General features: G+C 39.9%; 1 protein-coding gene across 1 annotated transcript; it reads left to right on the top strand.

Annotated features, from left to right (window-relative positions):
* The first annotated feature begins 2282 nt into the window (after positions 1–2282).
* Positions 2283–14526, top strand: tnk1 (tyrosine kinase, non-receptor, 1). Its single transcript, XM_078276090.1, has 14 exons — positions 2283–2564; positions 4952–5139; positions 6449–6519; positions 6642–6824; positions 8096–8248; positions 8358–8635; positions 8720–8846; positions 9012–9158; positions 9312–9406; positions 10216–10449; positions 11159–11214; positions 12021–12496; positions 12580–12675; positions 14055–14526. Exons 2-14 carry the CDS (start codon positions 4977–4979, stop codon positions 14208–14210), a joined length of 2235 nt encoding a protein of 744 aa, XP_078132216.1. The 5' UTR covers positions 2283–2564; positions 4952–4976; the 3' UTR covers positions 14211–14526.
* The last annotated feature ends 597 nt before the right edge of the window (positions 14527–15123 follow it).

The following is a 15123-nucleotide window of genomic DNA, read 5'->3' as shown; positions in this document are numbered from 1 at the left end:
GGATTTCAGACTGTATTTTCAGACTGTATATATTCACAGAGTGACAATCCATTCCTTCTGACAGTGTTGGTTCATACTGCATCTCTCTCATACATACACGAGCAAGAAAACGTTGAACACTATATTTCTCTCTGCTCAATTTAAACAACTACTGCATTTTCCCAGCAGTGATTCATGGGCCACGTCCCCTCACCTCCAGTCTGTCTCTCAGACACGTGAAACAAGACATGGAGAGCTTCCCGCACTGCAAGCTGACACTGAGGAACTTCAGCCACAGAGATTTAAGACAGTAGAACAAGTGTAAACATCCGCCCCACACACTCCTTATTAGCCCTGTGGACTCAATTGCTCATCTAATCCTGGAAATGACAGGTTGTTGTCTAACTACTGTCTGGTGGGATGCTTTAGTAATTCATCACCTCCATCCATCACCGTCATTATTTGTGTTTATTATTTGTAGTGTTTGTTAGACTCTTGACTGTAGCATTATCAAAACCACTTCTTACAAACGTAATAACCCAGATTTAGTCCTGTAATAGGTCACTCTCAATCATCTAACAAACTGTCATCTGTCTATTTAGTGTGAAATGCGTTAAACAAGTGTATGGCTCCTCTTTGTGATGTCCTTTGAATGGCTGCTCCACTGAAATCTATTGTGTGTGTTGAGTAATTCTGGAAGGCAGGCAGGGAGGAGCGACTACGGGAGAGACTGTACCAGGAAGTGCAAAGTGCAGGCAGGTCCTCCACAGCGCTGCCTGGTTTACATTCAAATTAACAGCCACATGAGAGGCTAAACAAATCCTGTCAAACTTGCTTGGCAACAGCAGAGGAGTGAAAGACTGGGACAGAAACACATTTGAGTTTCCTTTTTTAACTCACGGCAGTTTCTGTTGAGTCCAAACATAAGAATTAAACATTGGAGATAATGAATCATGACTCATTCAACAGATGAGTTGATTCAACTGTATGGTCATTTTAGAAGCTGAAATTTGTGGTACTGTTGAATTGTATAGCATTTGACTGAGGTGCCTCTACTCTCATTGATATGAATAGAGTAAAACAAATATTAATTCAACATCACACAAGGCCCCACAATTATCATGAAATTGAAGAAAAAAAAAACACTGTTTCAAAAAAAGACAACATTTTACTGTACACTTTATAAAGAGAGGATTTATTGGCTTTTTGTATTTAACAAACTAAACTAAAGCTTTATTAGGTGCACCTAAAGACTGTAAAAATGAGTGTATATATATATATATATATATATATATGTCTCGGGGCATGTGCGATTAAGAGCTAGCTGTCAACATACGGAGAACAGACTTTTTTGAACAACGGTAGGTGAAGTATCAGAGGTGATAGGCATATCAGTTCATCTGTCTGTGACCGGGTTTGTAGGATGCTGCAGTCTGGGGAAATAGTAGGCTACTAACTGAAAGTTTTATGAACATATCAGGTTTCAAAAATGTTTAGTGAATAATTAGCAAATGTATGCCTATTCTTAAAAAACATTGTCCTAAACGTCCCTTTAAATGGTGTTAACATATGTAAAAATGGCCTTTTACACAATAATTGAGAATGAATATTAATGGCAGATATCCCAAAGGGACCATATTGTGTGTCTTTATATATATATATATATATATATATATATATATATATATATATATATATATATATATATATATATATATATATATATATAGCTTTGATTAGATTTGGTGTAACCAAAAGACTGAGTGTATTGTTACACAATATAACAATAACTTCAATTAACTTGTGTATGACTATGTGTACATTTTGAAAAGAATGTGTTTAAAGCTGTAATCTTAATTTTCATTTAAATAAATGTGTTAAGACCCTACTGCTGAATGACGTAACACAATGGGGATTGATCCTTTTACCCACTAATGAAAGTATTTGTAATATTTATATGCAGTATGAACTGAGTGACTAGCATGACAGTTTTTCTCCATTGCATAGGTCTACACAAATACAAATATAATTCTAAATCAACCAGGACTGAAATCTTAAGGATTGCTACTCTAACGTCACTTTTTAGTTAAACCACATGGCCACATGGTTTTTGGTAAATGGTGACATATCTAATTGCGATGGTGACTTATATCATTAGGTAAAGTTATTACCTGTACAGGTTTGGATGTTAGTGGCGCGTTTAAAGCTCAGGTGAGAAAAGCATAGACAGTAAAAGAAGGAGATAAGTCAGGAAGAGGTGTGGTCGGTGGAGTAGCCTACTGGAAAGAGGCGGAGAAAAGAGCTGAAAACGCACAGGTAGGTTTAGGCCTCGATCACAAACCCGGTAGTCGAGACTAACAGGAACATAAAAATATAGGCTTCGTCTTTGAGATTGGTCTGGCTGAATCTATCAGGTGGTGCTTTATTTAGAGGTAGCAGGATTCAGAGAAGAGTTTTGATTTGTGGAAAAGCCCGACGTCGACGTCGCTGGAGGTTTCAATGTCAACATGGATCACTTGTCTCGGGGCATGTGCGATTAAGAGCTTGCTGTCAACATACGGAGAACAGACTTTTTTTGAACAACGGTAGGTGAAGTATCAGAGGTGATAGGCATATCAGTTCATCTGTCTGTGACCGGGTTTGTAGGGATGCTGCCGTCTGGGGAAATAGTAGGCTACTAACTGAAAGTTTTATGAACATATCAGGTTTAAAAAATGTTTAGTGAATAATTAGCAAATGTATGCCTATTCTTAAAAACATTGTCCTAAACGTCCTTTAAATGGTGTTAACATATGTAAAAATGGCCTTTTACACAATAATTGAGAATGAATATTAATGGCAGATATCCCAAAGGACCATATTGTGTGTCTTTATAGTGGGGGAATAAATAAATAAATGAATGAGTAGCCTACATTTACTCCAGTAGGCCTACTGTACAAATTTATGTATAACATTTTAAATGTATATGCTACTTTATTCTACTTCATCACACTTCAGACGGAAATCTTTATACTTTTTACTTTCTACATTTATTTAACAGCGGTATTATTAGTAATTATTAGTAGCTACTTTTCAGATTTTATATACAAAACGTGTGATGAGTTCATAAAATATGGTGTATTATTATGGATTAATCTACCATCATTAATCACCACCATGAACATGAAACATGAAAATGCTACTTAGACAGTAATCCATCACAGATACTAATTGAATAATGTAACATGTACAATAACATAACATTATTGTGAGGGACCATTCTGCTGATTAAAGAGTACTTGTAGTCTTTATACATAGGTGCATTTTGCTGATCATAGTAAGGTGTTACTTAAGTATGCTTTTGAATGCAGTATTTTACATTGTAGTATTGTTACTTTGATTTAAGTGGCTCAGCCAGAGGACACATGCTTCACCAGTATAAACAAAGGCTTTCCTACAGAAGTGTGGTTTTACTGGATAAACAATGCTGTTGGCCATTTGAAGTTGCAGATAATGTCTTGTAAGATAAAAGTCAGGCCAGTTCAACCAGTGACTGTTCAGCTACATTAAGCTATTAACTCAATAGTGGAGCACTTGTGGTTACACATGCTATCTAGGCTGAGAGGGGTTTCTAGTAGCTGTCCAGGTTAAAGTTTGATCCCTCTGTACATAGAGAGAATGGTCACAGAGAGGTCTCTTTTTTTCCTTTGAATTTGAATGTGCCTGCAGAGAATTGCCTCATGCTCACACACAATTTGGGTGCAAATGAATTGGGAGTCCCTGGAAATGAATGCAAGCCCGGGCTTGTACCCTCTAACACTTGTTTGGCTGTGAGAATGAGCCAACTGACAATGTGGATGTGCTTGTTGTTTGGCATAGATGTTAATTTTTCCCAGGATAGCTGACAGGAGAATGTGAAGGCCTTCCCTGACTCATACCTGCTGGGCTGATAAGCAAGGGCTTTATGGCAGTACAGCCTTCCAGTGACATAAAAAGCAGAAGCCAACACAAAAAGAATGTGTTGTGTTTTAAATTCTTCTCTTTTTTTTAGTAAATCATCTAACTCCTCCTTGTTATTGCACCCGTTACCTAGGACACTGCAATTGCTTTAATTGTCAACATTAACTATACTAAAGAAATGCAAAGTAGAAAAGAGAGAGTTAAGTTTAAAGTGAAAATGACGCTCCAGTCAGTCTTACAGAGCTGTCATGCTGCTGTCAACACACGGCATTACTTCAGCAGTGACACGAATACTGTGTGAACAGAATCCTGTCTGACTGGTGCCCATAAATTACAGACAAGCTAACGTGGTTGCCCCTGAGGTTCCAAATGAGTCGCATTACAGTTAACAGCGCTGATACTGCACATACTTGTTCATGCTTCTGAGGAAAAGACAATGTTTTTTTGTGTGTTTTTGTTTATTGTCCCATCATCATCCTGTTCCTCCTTCCGTGCCTTCACTTATATGCTTCTTCTGTCATCTTACACCATTTTCCTTATCTGATTTCACTCTCATTCGGGTAGCACACTGCCTGCAAATGATACTACTTTCATGTTCTCTTGGTTTAAAAAGCCGAAAGAGAGAGCAGTAGATGATTTTCCAACATGAATTCCTTCTCATAGGACACCAACAAACAACTTGTTAAAAAGTTGGCACACAGCAAGAAGCTGAACAATCCCCCATCGGCCTCCCACACCAAGGGCTTTTTGTTAGTTCTCCATGGTAACTTAACAAGGCCCAAGTGGGAGCAAAGTTACCATTAAACAGGCTCTTTAATGAGATGAGGAAGACTCAGATAGAGCACGGGTTCATAATTGTGTCTTTGGGTTTTGTCTTCGGGCCCCAGACTGAAAAACATGATTGAGAGCCTAGTTCCTGTTGTTCTTGTGAAGTGTTAATGACCAAAAACAAAAGATTTAAGTTGATTTAATGTAAGAAATTTAGATGGGCAAGGAAAACCGAAACTAACTCATAACTGTTGTATAACCTTAGACCCTAAAGGCAGGTCGGCCAGGTGATGCTGATGGACCAGGAAACTCAGTGGCTGTACCATCTCCTGGCCGAGGTCCAGTTGGAGGGGTTCTACCTGCGCGTCAGAGATGGCCTCAACATCAGCCGCATCGAGCACTTCAACTACGTCAAGGAGTCCGACCTGGAGCAGATAGGAATCAGCAAACCTGGTGAGCCTGATTGTCTCCTTTTGATCATCCACGCATCAATACTTATCTGTTTTCTTCTCAGACAGGCTCAGTAACTGATGTTTGGGTCAGCTCAACACAAAGAAGGGTTTAAATTGCTTCTGCTACAAAAAACATTGTCTTCTGTTTACCCACAGTAGAGGGTGTCTCTTTTAAATGTCCTTTGGATTTACACTATTTGTCAAGCAATAGTCCAAAAACTAAAGTTTGACAAATGTATCACAGCGTCCACTTACCTGTTTTTCTAATGCTTTCAGCCACCTCTCATGGCCTTCATCAGCAGATGTTCACTGTAAAAACACATACTTAGACTTTACTATTTCCTACTACACATTAATCACGCTCGTATGTAGAAATGAGATCAATTTGGTGCATAAGTTATCAAAGCGATGTCACTTTGAGGATATCCAGTTTAGATTTGAAGGTGAAAATGAGAAATAACTTTTCTATCGCTATTTTGATATTAAAAGATATTAAATAAGTGTGATCAACAGCTAACTTCACCCTTGAGATTTTCATTTCCTGTCCTGCCTCCTTTAAATTCTAATATATAGTAGATCGCCAACCAGTGATTATTTGCATTATATCACTGTTGATTATTTTTTACAAATATTTCTATTATTTGTCTAAAATTTTCCAGAGCTTAAGGTGGCTCTGATGTCAAATTAATTTTCTGCTGATCAACAAATCGATTTATGAACTGTTCATTTCAGCACTTTTATGAAGTTACTTCTGCTCCAACATCCTGTTTGATGATCGCCACAGGTCGGAGTCGAACCCTAGACCTCTGCGTCGAGGCATCAACCTCTAAATATATGTGCGCCTGCTCTACCCACTGAACCAACCCGGCCACGTCCTTGGGTTAAATTTGACCCGTTTTCAAAGTTGTTTTTTTTATCAGAAAAAATGGGCCGTCGAAATAAGCGCAGAAAATGTCAAAATTAAAAATATCAAAAAAATATTGGGAAAAGCAACAAAAAAACGATGAAAAATGACGTCAAAAACATTGGAAGAAAATGCCAAAAACGTCAGAAAAAGCACCCACAACACTGAAAAAGTGACAATAATGTCTTTCTTAAGAAAACTGAAAAAAAGCAACTTAATCAACAAGTGTGTTTTTTCATGGTTGACGGGAAGACAACACAAGGGTTAAGTAAATTATTTTGGTTATAAAACAATATAATTTATTGTAGATTATAATAAAGGCTGTGATTAAACTGGGATTTTCAAATCTGACCAATGTGTTATGTTAGATATGTTTGATAATTACTCTAAATTATTTCTATTCCAGCACAAAGAAGATTATGGGCAGCTCTGAAATGCTACAAGACAAATGCACGAGGACGGCCATTGATGCCCAAGGTCTGACACATGTAGTTACTGTACATCCACTTTGTCGTAGAGTTCATATCTAATGAGAACTACATGTTATCAGGGATGGCGGTCAGTAATACGTTTTTGAATTCATTTATTGATGCATATAGGTCAGTGGTCGAGGTCCGGATGGAGGGGAGCAGTGGAGCGGAGGCGGCCCGGCTCAGGAGGGTGGTAGCCGGGCTCTTCCTTGTCTGATCCAGGACAGCGAGCTGATCCTGGGAGAGAAGCTGGGCTCCGGGGCCTTTGGGGTGGTGAAGAGGGGAGAGTGGCACGCGCCTACTGGGAGAGTGGTAAGGGACAGCTTTTCTAGACTTTCTTTTACATTTGTTTTGGCATTTCTTTCTGATAGATGCTGTACAGATACAGTTAAACAGTAGAACATCCCCAAAACAATCAGCATGGAATGGTACATGGTATTTTAGATTGCTGCGGGCATACAAGTACAAATCAAATAAATGTATCTAGGGACAAAGACAGCAGCTTTTTATTTTACTTTATTGCACATTATGGGATTTTAGAACCAGCATGAAAACACAGTGTTACAAAGTGTTGGTATAGGTGTGCAGGATGCATAGTGTTCACAAGGACGTGAAAGGGGTCACTCGTAGTGACTAACAACCTACAGAAAATAAAGCCCCTCAGAACATAGTGGAGCATTTTGCAGCTAAAGAGTCTGGTATTTCCCTCAGGAGCTGGTGGTGACCAAAACAGAGCTAAAAAGAGAGTGAATATTTGACTTAAATTCATCAGTTATTGCAGGTTTAAAGTCATGTGTTTACAGTGACACTCATAAGTTTATGAACCCATGCTAAAGTTGACTAAAAAGAGGAATAAAAAAATCATCTTTTGTAAATAGATCTTAATGCCTTATTTAAAAAATGAGGAAAAATCCAACCTTTAAGGACACCAATTTTCTTTGTGAATGAATAATGTATCGTAAATAAATAAATAAATGTTCTTCCTTAAAATACAGGGGGCATAAGTAAATACACCCCTATGTTAAATTCCCAAAGAGGCAGGCAGATTTTTATTTTTAAAGGCCAGTTATTTCATGGATCCAGGATACTATCCAATCTGTAGGTATGGTGAAGGGTATGTGATCATGTGGGGCTATTTTAATTCCAAAGGCCAAGGGAACTTTATCAGGATGCATAGTATCATGGATGGAAGAAAATTGGTGTCCTTAAAGGTTGGATTTAAAAAAAAAAATTTTTTAATTAAGGCATTAAGATCAATTTCCAAAAGATAATTTTTGTATTCCTCTTTTTAGTCAATTTTAGCAGGGGTTCATAAACTTATGAGTGCCACTGTATATCACAAATTTCCTCCATTAGTCACCACTCATACTTCTGGATAGGGATAGTGAAGAATGACAAGTCAGCACTTGCTGTCAGACGGTGTTATTGTCCCGTTACACCCTATCTGACAGTCCCAAACATTGTCTGGTTTGGGACTCTTAACATGGCGCACCCTCAATGTGGAAATACAGAGGCTGGGGGTTAGAGACGGTAGATGCAGGATTGGGATTGAGCCCGTGTCTCTGTCTTTTTACTCCACTCAGTTTCCTGTAGCAGTAAAGTCACTAAGGAGCAGCATGTCCAGGCAGACGAACACACTGACAGACTTCCTCCAAGAGGTGACCACCATGCAGTCACTGGACCACCCCAACATCATCCGACTTTATGGTGTGGTCCTCACACAGCCCCTCAAGATGGTAAGATGTGTTGTCTTTTGATGTTTAAACATGGCGATACAATATGGATCTATTCAAACTAAGATGTGTTTAGCAGCTTCAACACAATGACCTATTTTCCTTCCTTCAGGTAACAGAGCTGGCCCCCTTGGGCTCACTATACGACACCCTGCGCTCGCGTCAGTATGAGTACCCTCTGGTCCGCCTCTGGCTCTTTGCTACCCAGATCGCAGCGGGTATGGACTACCTGGAGACCAGAAGGTTCATCCACAGGGACCTGGCTGCAAGAAACGTACTGCTGGCATCCAGGGAGATAGTGAAGATCGGGGACTTTGGGCTGATGAGAGGCCTGAGCCAAGACAAGGACCACTATGTGATGTCAGCACACAGAAGGATCCCGTTTGCATGGTGAGGACTGTTGGGAAATAGGGGTGGAGGAGAAAAAAAACATTCTCACTAGTTACATCTTTCCTTGTTGTCATCTACCTGCAGGTGTGCTCCAGAGAGTCTTCGTGTCGGCTCTTTCTCCCATTCCTCAGACGTGTGGATGTTTGGCATCACCCTGTGGGAGATGTTCACCTACTGTGAGGAGCCCTGGTTCGGTCTGTCAGGCAAACAGGTACACGCTTGTCACAACATTCCCGCTTTGTTTCAGTGTTTGTATCCATGCCAGTCTGCGTATTTGTCCTCATGTTTGGAATGTGTGTCCACGCCCTGATGCTATTTGCTTTTGCGATATGACTCAGAGTTTTATTATCTCTGACGTTCACTTTCTTCAATCCAGATTTTGTGGCGTGTGGAGCGGGAAGGTGAGCGTCTGGAGAAACCTCCGGATTGCCCACAAGAAATGTACAAAGTCATGAGGAAGTGCTGGGCCTGTAACCCTGCTGACAGACCCAGCTTCGCCCAGCTCATCACAATGGTGGCAGAGGTCTGCAACTTAATGTTGTCCCTGGTGATAAAATCAGAGAGGGTCTATCGATCGAGCCTTATCAAAAGAATCTGTCTCTTAAAATGCTGATGTAATTCATGTTTTTCAGTAAATCTTTGTGTTAGGTTTCCTCATTTCTGTCTGTCTTTGCAGGCTAGACCATTGGAGGCACAAGCAACAAGAGACTTTGCTGAATCCAGAAAACTTGCACTGGTGGCCAACGACCTCGTGACCATCATAGACCATGGGTGGGTGAGAGAAAGGAGGGTGGGACCAAAGAGCTAAGGAAAACTTTGACCGGCACAATGGGCCTTTGTTGTGATGAAACCGGGGTTTAAATCAGCCTCTCAAAAGTGCATTCCAGCCGTGATCTCCAACATGGAGTCCTCAAATGCTTTTGGCTTTGTTTGTTTGAACAAGTCTAGCAGCTATGAAACATAATAGATTCATGGGCAAGATGATACTGTTTGCAGTTTTTTTTTACGGAAAACCTCCGTAGCAACCAAGCAATAAAAAAATACACCAAATACATAAAAAGATACTCTTTTTTCATTGTGTATCAGCCTCTGTGGGCCGTTAAAATGATTTTAGTCAATGCATAAAACCCCAAACTAAAATTACAGTCATAACATTTTAAGTGCTGTCTTCAAAAAATGTAATGCCAGTCAAATTTAAAAAATAATACCACGAGTTACGTCTGTTTGTATTATTAATGCTAGTCAATCACATAACAGTTTTTGCAAGTCAAAGTGAGACTATGTAATCTTCAAAATGAGAAGTTATACATTATTCCTCTTTACAAATGAAAAGTTTAGTTCATAAGCAATCAATCATCATTGACCAATTTAATACATTCAGGGGTTTTACTGCTGCAGCCTTACTTGGTCTGGCATGACCAGCAGCTTATAGTGGCTAATGTTAGCTCACTTAAAAGGTAGTTATTTCTGTTTAACAGGCTTATAATGAAGCTAATTCGCTGACAGCTGTTTAGCAAAAGTTACATCCCGGTGGTCTCACTCTTTGGTTTCTAATTGAACTGTTCTCTCTCCCTGTACAGTCTGGAGCTGTGTGAGTGGAGGGGCCAGAACCAAAGGACGCTGACAGTCGGCTGGTTTCCTGCGAGCTTTGTCATGGTGTCACTCCCTCTTGCTGCCACTGCCGGAAACTGCAGGCCCAACCCTGCTTCTTCCACCCCTAACATCTCAGCCCCGCTGAAGGGCAGCCTGCAACACTACGCGCACGGAGACCTCAAACCTGAGCGCTGCTGGGGGACACCTGAGAACCTGGACGAGTCAGTTGCACCACTCATTCATTCCTCTCTATCTCACTTAGGCTTGGTGTATTTGCTTCTTCTATGATAAATCTGGAGAGAAGCTGTTGCTCTTTGCTTCTAAAGGAAAACAAAACCTCATGTTATTGTTTTTTAGTGCACAAAGTCGTCTGCTGTCAAACTCTGGTTTGGCCAGCCTGCACGGATAAAATTAAGTATGCAATAAACTGAAACTTGCATGGCAGTAAAATGACTCAGGAATTATGGTTTAGTGAGCTGTCAGGCTGTCACAAATGGCTCGTTTTTATTTTCATAGACTGTGGCTTGAATTACCTGCAGCTAAAAATACACCATAAAACAAGAGAAACGGGCCCAAAGATACGAAGTTCATGTCTCTTGGCTGTTTTTAACAATGTCTTCAATGTGTCTTTCAATGTTTTAGTGCCTTGTAGCCTTTTCTCTTCATTTATTGACCTTACAGAATACTACAAATTACATAACAAAGAAAATGAGTTGTTGTGATTTTAACTATTTGTTTGATTCTGCCTACAGTATACCATGGAGAATTCTCAAAAAACTTCAATCTCAGGTCCCTGAGTCACTGAGTTTTCTTGCAGAATGCTAACAACAACAGTGCGGCGCTGAACTTTCACCTGCTGTCAGCCACTGTACTGTAGTTTGTGAGCTGAGGCTGTCAGACTAATGTGTTTCTCTGTTCTATCCTGTGCAGCAGGAGGACGGTGCCTGCCAGGGAGAAGGAGGGCTCCAATCTGCAAAGAATGGCAGGTAGGAACTAAAAATAATGGCACAATGTAGTATGAGTACATCTGCGAGAGAAGATTTTATTTCAGGATAATGTTAACGTCATGATATGACTAGATATCATAATATATTATAATATTGCACTTTACATATCTTTCATGCTGTCTTTTCCTGGTCTAAAGGCTTTTTTTTATTTACATGTACATCATTAGATTCAAGTGGTTGCTAGTCTCTTCCTAAGGTCCACTTTTGATTTTATCTTTCTCATAAATCATGTCATGCATCATTACTACATATTCTGCATTGCATTAAAGCATCAGAAGTCAAAATAGTGATATTTAATTTTGTCAAAATTGCTCAGCTCCAGTAATAAGCTCTATAGTCTATAAGAAAATGGCTGCCACACGTTTTACCTGTTAATACATTACCCTCACTGCTCCAAATGTATCATGCAGTCTAGAGGGTCATGCACGGTGTGTCTTCTGCAGACCATAAAAGTGTTAAGGCCTCCAAAGGTTTGACATATAGCTAATAAAGCTATTTGTCTATTTATTTCTTTTCACATTTTATTTTAAAATGCTGTTTGTTATGCTATTGTCAGACATGAACCATCTTATTCATCCAGGAAGTAACTCAATTTATGTATTCATTCATTCTCACCAATCTGCCCTCTAGTGGCTTTAACAGGCTCCTAGCAGTGCCCACATACACGCTGAACTAGGATCACTCTGTTCAGTACTATTACCTTGTCCATTCCGTTTCCTCATTCATTTCACTTGACTTGTGTAATATTTCATTGTGATTTAAAAGGCTTCTCCCCGTGTCTTCAGGTATGTCTCAGAGCCTGGAGTCAGTTTTGAGCGGACACCGTCCCCGGGCTCACACAGTAGGGGCGTTCACAGTGGATCAGCAGGGCAGACTCATGTCCTCTGGGATGGCAGCTTGTAAGGTAGTGATGCAGCAGGACCCACGCCGGTTCAGCGAGGCCAGTTTAGTCCCACCTCCACGGCCACCGCCACCCAACCTGAAACTCATCAACATAAAACCGAGGAGGCCCGCAATCCAACCGGTCCCAGGCACCCCATGGCCTGCACAGGTGGTCCTGTCCCCTCCAGCGCAGACGCAGCCTCAACCCCAAAACCCACCGCAGCAGAGCATCGGAGGCTCCAACCTGGCTAAAATGGCCCATTTGGCACGCTCAACCCCGCAGCTGGACGAGTACACAGACAACAGAGAGAGGGAACGAGTCAGATATCGAGAGAAATTACCTAATGTGCAGAGCACAAAAGACAGTCTCACCTCACAGGTACGAGACTCATAATCAATATATCGGTTTGCTTTTTCTGTATGAAAACTTGTTCAATGGATTAACACCGACCTTCTTCTCAGGTTATGGAGGCAGTTCATGGAGTGACCATTGAAGAGGTTCATACTGCACTTCAACGAAATGACTGGAACCCAGTACGAGCTGAACAACAACTCAAGGTCAGACCAGGAAATGACTGTCAACATAATGTGTACCTGTACTGTCTATGTTGCAAAGTTTAGTTAGTGAAAGTGTGCAAAGTGTCACTTAGAAGCTACTGATGCAAGTGATTTTGATAGGACATCAGGAGACATTAAGACAAGATTTAAAAGAAACTTAAAGCAATATATAAAGACACATTACAAAATAATAAAAACAAATAAAAAGAAATGCAGTGCGATGAGAGATACTAATAAATAGTCCTAGGTTTAAGTTTATAAAATGCAATGGCAAACTTAATTTAAAAAGTACCTATGCACTTATCAATAGTAATCATACCCAAAAATTCACATAAGTACAATACAAAATACAGCTTTACAGCAAGACTGCATTACCAACCGCGTGCAGGGGACTGAGAATACCTCAGTTCAGTGCATTTTAATTGGTTTTGGAAATGTACCAACAAATACCAACAAACTTGCATTAGTAGTTAATCCATCATGTAAAGGGGGCCTGTCCTGACCTTTTGTATTTTGTGCTCACATGGTGCATATTTCTAAATTATTCATATTACCACAAACTAAAGTGGCATACAGAAAACCTGGGGTCAGGTAGAGTTCATCAGGAATAGGAGTAGGTGGCTGGGGATATAATGAAGCTGCCCGGTATGTAGCCTGCTGTGTTCACTGTACTCACAGTAAAGCAAACTTAGAGGCCACAGGACAGGATGGTGATGGTGGTCTTGGATAGGGCTGGGTTTTGTAAGGCCCTGAAGTGCACTAAGTGCTTAATCCAGTCTGTGTTGTTTTTGTTATGCATGAAGTGAAAGCCACACCAGGTAGTTAAGCATGATATAGATGAAAATATTATCCAAGGTCTTTACCAAGCAGAGATCTAGTCCATTTCCAAACACATTTGTTTCAAACTTTATTTCATATAGATAAACAGAGCAAATCTATGTCAAGACATTGGAATTAGATGTTCATCTTTAATGTAGACCTATCTTATGATGTATACTAATGTGTAACTTGTTTTCCCGTGTAGCTTTAATCAATCATCAATAAGGAATTTGCGTTTCATATTTTGAACACGAATATTGCGATGCTGTGATAAACTGCACTAAACACTAAAGTATGTTGCACTACAGCACATAGCCTCAACAATGATTTCACAGCAGGTGTTTTGCATACTGATGAGAAGGCCTGCTCTGAGGTTTGTGGACAGAGGTGCAACTTGCCTGAAAGTTGCAACTTTCAGAAAGCAAATAACCAGCAGTTTTCTCTTGTTGTGTATGTCTTGTTTCCATAAAATGCTCGAGGTGTTAATGGATTTATGTATCTACAAAATGTATATTTTGACTGCCACTTCTGATCCCTGTCTACTTGATTTGTGTCTTCAGTTGGAGCAGATGTACTCGCTGAGCCTCTGCTCCAAAGAGGACTGTCTGAGGATCCTCTCCAGATACCAGTGGAACCTGCAGCTGGCCAGTCGCTACCTGATCCGATGGTCTGGCGAGAGGGAGCGACCTCCAGTTAGCACAGAAAGACGAGTCTGAAGGGATTTTCTTGCTTCATCAATGCATCGATGGTTGACTTTCTTAGCAACAATATTGGCACTTGAAGCTGCCGCATACTTCTACTGCTTTCATTGACCACCTTGATATGGGAACAGACGTGAGGTCCGGTTCATAGAAAAGTAGAAAAGTGAAGATTTTTTAATGTACAAACAAAAAATATTTTGTTTATTTAGCAAAAAATGAGGCATTTTCCAGCATATTATGTGCTATATGCAAATTGTTTTTGTATCTTAATGCATTTGTATATATTGTATTAGAAATGATTATTTTGTTGAATAAAATGATCTGGTCATAATGCTGAGCTGTGATAATATGAGCAGTTTAATCAGTTGGTCACTGTGTAACACCCTTTTAATTTCATGGGATTTTGTGTTAGAGTGCCCGCTGGTCTTCAGAAAGATTTAGTGTCTTAAATGGTACTACATTATTTAAATTCAAAGCCTGACATTGCCCTGGATGCAGGATCAAAGCTTAGTGGGCCTTAAACTTAATGTCTGTTTTAAGAGAGGCCATGGACTCTTGTGAGACATCAACCCAGTCACTCAGACCTTGGATATGCAGTATCCTGTTGGTCATTTCCATGTTTACTTTAAACAACATATTTGTCTATTGTATTCTTCTTAATGGGATGTGAAAACTAACAGACACTGAGTGTGTACATAGACATACTGGTGTAAATATTTCTGCAGCAGGAACCGGTTAGCACGTTTGGCTGTTAACCGAAAGGTTGGCTATTCAAATCCACCCAGGGATGGTATTTATTTATTGACCAGCTTTAGGTTACCTGTATGATTAAAAACAAGTATACTTCTATCATGAAAATATTTAAGGATAGAAGTAGATGAATCTCCAATCTCATCATCTAATCATGCTGTTCACTGTCCAATGTCAG

Source organism: Sander vitreus, chromosome 19 (assembly GCF_031162955.1).
Source record: "Sander vitreus isolate 19-12246 chromosome 19, sanVit1, whole genome shotgun sequence".
Taxonomy (NCBI): Eukaryota; Metazoa; Chordata; class Actinopteri; order Perciformes; family Percidae; genus Sander; species Sander vitreus.
Note: the sequence above shows the minus strand (reverse complement) of the source record. Positions and strands in the feature narration are given on the sequence as shown.

Bases quoted from the DNA above. Each gene is read 5' to 3' on its own strand.
- tnk1 (XM_078276090.1), top strand. From the start codon at position 4,977: ATGCTGATGGACCAGGAAACTCAGTGGCTGTACCATCTCCTGGCCGAG. The intron at 6,825-8,095 runs GTAAGGGACAGC...TACTCCACTCAG, and splicing joins ACGCGCCTACTGGGAGAGTG to TTTCCTGTAGCAGTAAAGTC. The intron at 12,676-14,054 runs GTCAGACCAGGA...TTGTGTCTTCAG, and splicing joins GAGCTGAACAACAACTCAAG to TTGGAGCAGATGTACTCGCT.